General features: G+C 59.4%; 1 protein-coding gene across 1 annotated transcript; it reads right to left on the reverse strand.

Moving 5' to 3' along the window:
* FBLN7 (fibulin 7) lies at positions 1–6,005 on the reverse strand. The gene is made up of 8 exons (XM_052690710.1): positions 5,606–6,005; positions 4,090–4,249; positions 2,994–3,164; positions 2,677–2,802; positions 2,468–2,605; positions 2,257–2,394; positions 1,569–1,707; positions 1–1,441 (listed from the first exon to the last, which is right to left on the reverse strand). The coding sequence occupies exons 1-8, from the start codon at positions 5,693–5,695 to the stop codon at positions 1,069–1,071; spliced, it is 1,335 nt and encodes a 444-aa protein (XP_052546670.1). The 5' UTR covers positions 5,696–6,005; the 3' UTR covers positions 1–1,068.
* Between the last annotated feature and the right edge of the window lie 238 nt (positions 6,006–6,243).

A 6,243-nucleotide genomic window follows, 5' to 3' on the forward strand; every position in this document is an offset into this window, starting at 1 on the left:
TCAGAGGCTATATCATCCTTTAATTGTACTAAATGAGAAAGACACATGCATAATGTTTTTGTGGTTTACATGCACAAGCGCTGCACTGGGGAGCAGAGGTGAGCACCACAGTAGTGCCAGCCCTGGGCACGTGTTGCAGTAGCATGGCAGGAGCTGACCCCACAACTATTCGTGCAAGAGGACAAGGGGTGTTAAAAAATGAGATATTCACACCCTGAGCTCTTGCAAGACAGGCACCGTGCTCAGCTGAAGTGATCCCCATGGCACGTCCATGCCAGGTCATGGGTGGATGCAGGTGCATGACCCCATCCAAGAGGATTAAGGCATGGGACAGCCTTCCAACCATCCCTCATCTCCAGCTCATCACGTAGGACAGCACCGAGTCCTTCCTGCATCTCTGGGGACATCGGGATGGCTGACCCCAAACCGAGCAACAACCTCACTTTTGGACAGTCCCACCTCAAACTTTGTGCTTCAGGTGTGGCCTGGGAGCTGAGGCTGGGGAGAACTTCTCCATATGCTCCGAGCAGTGCAGCGTGTTGTGCCACACAGCCTCGGGGCTTGAGGGCACAGCTGCCACCACCCCAAGCAGCACCAAGAGCTTGAGCTCCGCTCAGCAAATCCCAACTGGGGGTCTTGGTGTTCAGAGGGAAGCAAGCCCAGCCCAGTGCAGAAGAGGGCTGACAGCACCGGCTTAGCTTCTTTCCTACAAAAAAGGAATCAAAAAGGAAGTAAGCACCTTGGTTTCTACCTGCTTGATTGCGTTATGTAGGTGCAGAAGTTATAGGATGTCCTCCTGGAGCTGTGAGCAAAAATAACGCCCTGCTCCCGCACTCAGCAAGCAGATAACCTGCATGCAGTTTGTCGCACGTCGCTTGCTGCTTTTTCCATGGAGGTGGGTGTAAAAAGCACCTGGAGACTCAGACAAAATCACCTCAGTGCAGAGGGGGGACAGCTGGCTTCAGGGCTCCAGTGCTTGTGGCACCTGTAGTGCTTTCATCTGAAAAGGGACCATAGCCGCCACTCACATGAGAGCATCCAAACCCTGCAGCCGCCCCCTGGTCTGCCCTAGAACTCATAGGCAGAGACGAAGAGCGTGATTTTGGAGAGATGCTTGGCCTGAAAGGTGCGGTCCAGGTACTCAGACATGTCCACATCCACCTGGATGGTCTGGGGGCCCTTCAGGCTCTGCACCAGGATGAGCTCCCCGGTCTGCCGGTCCGAGCGCTGCATCACAAAGTGGCCCCTGTTGTTGCCTCCCACAATGCCAAAGCGGAGACTGTCGGGTCCCGGCCGGCCGGGTGCCGCCGCCGTGGCCATGCGGAAGAGCGGGGTTGGGGTCAGCAGGTTGGAGGGCAGGGGCAGATAGTGGAAGGAGATGGTTTTGGGCGCCTGGTGGCACGATCTGCTATCCATCGGGCAGGGGTTGCGCTCGCACTGGCTGCAAAGGGAATGGAGGAGGAAGTTCAGGGGGGTCCCCCCAGTGGTCCTCCTCACCACAAGGAGGGATTGAGAGGTTGGGATGCCCCGTGCACAGAGCAGGGCCGGGTCTCACGTGCCGCACTCACAAGGGTGATGTTTTCACGTAGGTGATGTTGCCGCCGGGCTGGGGACACTCGGGGCTGACGCACTGGAAGCCCCCGCCTGTGTTGATGCACGTTGTGCCCCGCGTGCAGTTGTCCCGCGACAGAGCGCACTCATCGATGTCTGCAAAACAGGCAGGCAACAGAGACCTGGAAACCCTTATTTCCAGGTGCGTTTTGGCAGGAAACAGGTGAAGTGGAGCAAACCTTCGATAGGAATAAGGAAAGCGTGGAAGTTTCCCACCCTGCCACTTGCATCCCTCCCTGACCGTGCACTGGCCCCTTTCAGGGTAAGGCTGCAAACCCAGATCTGATGGAAATAATCACTAAGTTCACTCCCAAATCTCACTTTCCATCAACTCCTACTCTTCCCCTACTGTTGCTGCCCAGGGCCAGCAGGGGTTAGGGCAGCGGGATGGGTTTGTTTTCCTAACTTTCTGCTAAGCTCTCTGAGTGCGTCAGCACACCAAGTAAGGTAAGGGCGGCTTACCTAGCAGTAAGACCAAGGGCTTTAATCGCGGATGTGTGTTGGGAGTGTTACCAAGATGTTATGAAAACATAGCGTAGCAGCAGAAATCACATTGAAAATGAGGAAAGATTTTTCACTATGATCTACTTTTGGGGCAATCGTGCAAGGTTGGGCAAGGTGGGAAAGCTGCCCATGCTGCCTCACCTTCACAGCTCTTGCCATCGCCCAGCAGGCTGTACCCACTGGGACAGGCGCAGCGGTAGGAGCCGGGCAGGTTGACGCAGGCGTGGGCACACAGCCGTGGGGCCCCTTCTGCCTGGTACAGCTCACACTCGTCCACATCTGCAGGGAAACAAGCAGTGCTACACACCCACGGCCCCTTTACTCCTCACCCTGCAGCCCTTTAAGCCCTTACCCCGGCAGAGGCTGGCGGCGGCCGTGCCGCTCATGTGAAAGCCGGGCTCGCAGCGGCACTGCTGGGTGTGCTCCACCTGGGCACAGCGGGGCTTGCGGCTGAAGGCAGGATCGGCTGTCGCACTCCATGCTGGGGGCTCTGCAGGGCACCGGGGCAAGGTGAGGCCAGGACACAGCACGCACCCAACCCGAGCACCCTGTGTCACCCACCTGTCTGCGTGCGGTGCTGGCAGGCGGCCCCGCTCCACGGCGGTGGGCAGAGGCAGCGGTGCTGGCCTGGTCCCTCCACGCAGGTGCCGCCGTTCTGGCAGGGGCTGCTGGAGCACGTGCTGAGCTCTGCAAAAAGCCAGGTTTTGTCTGATGTATTTTGAAACGGCACCATAACCTGATATTTCACCAAACTTGGACCGCGAGAATCCCTCTTGTTCCAATAACCCAGGTTGCGTCTGTACTTGCAGCCAGATCTGGAGCCCAGGAAATGCTCCCACAGCTGTAGCCACATCCAGCCAAAGGAAGGGAAGTGGTACCTGTGCAGCGCGGCTCCTGTCCGCTCCAGCTGCCATCAGCCTGGCATATCCGTGTGCTGGAACCCTGCAGCTCGAAGCCAGGCTCACAGGCAAAGTGCACCTCGTGCTCCACCAGGTACTTGGTGCCGAACATTCGCCCGCCAGCAGGGGCCTGTGGGGCTGGGCAGGACACTGCAAATAGACCAAGCGGGGGAGAAGTGTTGATCTGCCTGAGAGCAAAAGGCCTTGCAGAGGGATCCAAACAGCCTGGATTGATGGGCTGAGCCCAGCAGGATGAGCTTCACCAAGCCCAAGCGCCGGGTGCTGCACTTTGGCCACAGCAGCCCCACGCAGCACTGCAGCCCTGGGGCAGTGGCTGGCAAGCTGTGCGGAGGCAAAGGCTGCGGGGCCGTTAGCTGACAGCCGGCTGAGCGTGAGCCAGCAGTGTGCCCAGGTGGCCAAGAAGGCCAGCGGCACCCCGGCGTGTGTCAGCAGCAGGAGGTGAGCGGCCCTCCGCACTGCCGCTGGTGAGGCCGCACCTCCAGTGCTGCGCTCAGCGCTGGGCCCTCACTGCAGGAAAGACACCGAGGGCTGCAGCGTGTCCAGAGAAGGGCAGCGGGGCTGTGAGGGGTCTGGGGCACAAGTGTGATGGGGAGCGGCTGAGGAACCGGGGCTGTTCGGTCTGGAGAAGAGGAGGCTCAGGGCAGACCTATGGATCTGCAACCACCTGAAAGGAGGCTGCAAGATGAGAGGTGGCAGCCTTAAATTGCAGTAGGGGAGGTTCAGGCTGGCTGCTAGGAACAATTCCTTCTCCCAAAGAGCGGTGAGGCAGTGGCACAGCTGCCCAGGGAGCGGTGGGGTCACCTGGAGGTGCCCCAGAGCCGTGGGGATGTGGCTCTGAGGGATGTGGCAGTGGGCACAGTGGGGTGGGCTGGGGTTGCAGCGAATGATCTCAGTGGTCTTTTCCAACCTTCATGATTCTACGAAATTCCAAGAGCAGTGGGATGGGGTCAGCGGGCAGATCCACAGTGGTTCATCGGTAGCATCCAGCCCCAAATGACCAAAGACCCTGGAGCCCACTGCTCACCCATCATCCCAAAGCCCCCATGGCACTCACCAGGCGTGGGCTCCGGGGCCGCCTTGGCCAGGGCTGCATGCAGCGTGCTGAGGCGGCTCTTCATCAGGCGCAGGCCCTCGGCGAAGCGCGTCTCCTGGCCCTTCAGCAGCTGCTGCATCTGCCGCACAGCTGCCAGGAGCTGCTGCCTGCCTGGGCAGCCCTGCGGGCACCACAAGCATTCAGCACCCACAGCCCCAGCACCCACCAGGCTTCTCTAGGTCCCGTCATTTGCCCCCGTTGGCCAAACGCGGGGGTTCTGAACCCAAACATCGTGTGGGAAATCCCTAGCTGTGGCGTGGCCTGCTACATCCTAACGTGGCAACGCATCGCTCTGATAGCTTTGTTATTCCTGGGAGAGATGCCACAGCACGTCCTGCTGGATCTAGAGCCGTGTCCCACTTCCATGTTAGAAAATAATAGAAAAACAGATGTCTTGTGAGTTCTTCTGGGGCCAGAAACACTTGTGGGACTTCTGCCTGCAAGCTAATGGTTACCAAGGGACTGACTCATGCAGGCGACGGGCATCTTTATTATAGGTTTCCTGAGGAATTAACTGAAAACCAAAGGGAAAGAGCAAGAGCTGAGCACAGCAGAGTCAATTTTGTGCCTGGAGATTTGCAGAGCACGCGGAGCAGGGGATGAACAACCCCTATGGGGAGTGCATAACCCCGTGTTGTGCCCAGATGCGATGGGAAAAGGAGACGGGTCCAAGGCTGGGACCGAGCAAACAGAGCTGCGGGGCAGGGGTTGATCCACTTTGCAAAAAGCTACCGAGGGTTTGCAAAGGAAAAAAGAAAAGTCAGCCCCAAACAGCGTGCTCGAGGCACTCAGCATCATCCCCTGCCGCTGCTCGTGGCTGTTTCAAGGTTGCCGGGGATGAGCTGAGCCCTGCCGGCAGCTCTGGGGTGCGCAGCACAGGAAGAGGGAGGAAAAAGCAAATAGATGCCTGGCATCCCGCGCACTTCAATAAACAGCTCTTTGTTAGGTCTGACTTTAACTTCAGGAGCCAGCGGAGCTCCCCGCGGGGTGCTGAGCCGTAACAAACCCCCGCTCTCCCATAAAAACAGCGGTGCTTTTTGCTCTGGGCGTACTTGGTCACGATTTCAGGTGCGGGGAAATTTAAAAACAAACAAACAAACAAACAGCAACACAAAAGCAATACCGAAGCTTTGCTTTGCACTAACAGCCTCCGTGCTCACGCCTCCCTCCCACAGCCTCGGGTGACGGAGAAGGGAGCGGAGCTGCAGCGGGACGTGCGTGCTCCGCTTGGCTCACCTGCTGGGGCGGGGAGCACAAATTGCATCGAACCGCGAGGGGGGGATTCGAAGAGTTGTTGGGGGGTGGGAGGGTGCGTTTAGCATGCTCTAAGCCTCCTGCTTTAGGGAGAAGGGAAAGCAGATGAGATCTCGCAGGAGGCATCCCCGAGACCCCGCAGCTCCGCGGAGGCAGAGGGACGAAAGGACGCGCGTGCGGATAGCCCAGACCCACGCGAGGACGAAGACGAGGACGAGCTCACCTGGGCCGCCGGCGTGGCCAGCCGTGCCGCCGGGCACAGCAGCAGCAACGGCAGCAGCAGAGGGAGGCTGCGGCGGAGCCCCGGAGCCATGGTCCCGCGGTCGAGCAGGGCTCTTGGCGGGAGGAAGGCGGTGAGCTCCCTCCGCCCGGCACCTCTGCCTCCTGGCTGGGATGAGTTATCCCTCCCACGCCGCCCTGCGCACCGCGGCCGGGGAAGCCGAGCCCTGGCGAACGGCACGGCGGCTGCCGGGCGCTGCTCGCACCCTGCGAAGCAGGACGAGGGCAGCGGATGGAGGAGCTCGCCCTGGGGAGCGGAGCTCGGGGCTCGCGTGGGGCAGCCTGCGTCCTCCTCCCTGAGCCCCGGCTGTGGTCACCGTCATCCCAAATGCCGGCTGCGTGGAGCCCTTCTGTCTGCAGCTACCTCAAGGCCTGCCCTATAAGGGGGGGTTGCCTTTGGTTCATCACGCTGTCAGCTATTTCACCTTATTTCCCCTTATCTCTAGCTACCTGCATTTCAGCCGACATCCACAGCTGCACCCCACCTTCAATGAAGCCCACGTTACCAGCCCATAGGATTCCCATGCACAGCAAATGTTTGTAGGTTGCAAAAATGCCACTCCTGGGCTGTGTGCAGCCTCC

This window comes from Tympanuchus pallidicinctus, unplaced genomic scaffold, assembly GCF_026119805.1.
Source record: "Tympanuchus pallidicinctus isolate F22 unplaced genomic scaffold, pur_lepc_1.0 scaffold1, whole genome shotgun sequence".
Lineage (NCBI taxonomy): Eukaryota > Metazoa > Chordata > Aves > Galliformes > Phasianidae > Tympanuchus > Tympanuchus pallidicinctus.

What these genes read in the sequence shown, in the direction of transcription:
- FBLN7 (XM_052690710.1), bottom strand. Translation starts at nt 5,695, where the DNA reads ATGGCTCCGGGGCTCCGCCGCAGCCTCCCTCTGCTGCTGCCGTTGCTG. An exon ending in CCAGCACCGCACGCAGACAG is followed by an intron (nt 2,606 to 2,676) that starts GTGGGTGACACA and finishes GGTGCCCTGCAG; the next exon opens with AGCCCCCAGCATGGAGTGCG. An exon ending in TACGTGAAAACATCACCCTT is followed by an intron (nt 1,442 to 1,568) that starts GTGAGTGCGGCA and finishes TTCCCTTTGCAG; the next exon opens with CCAGTGCGAGCGCAACCCCT.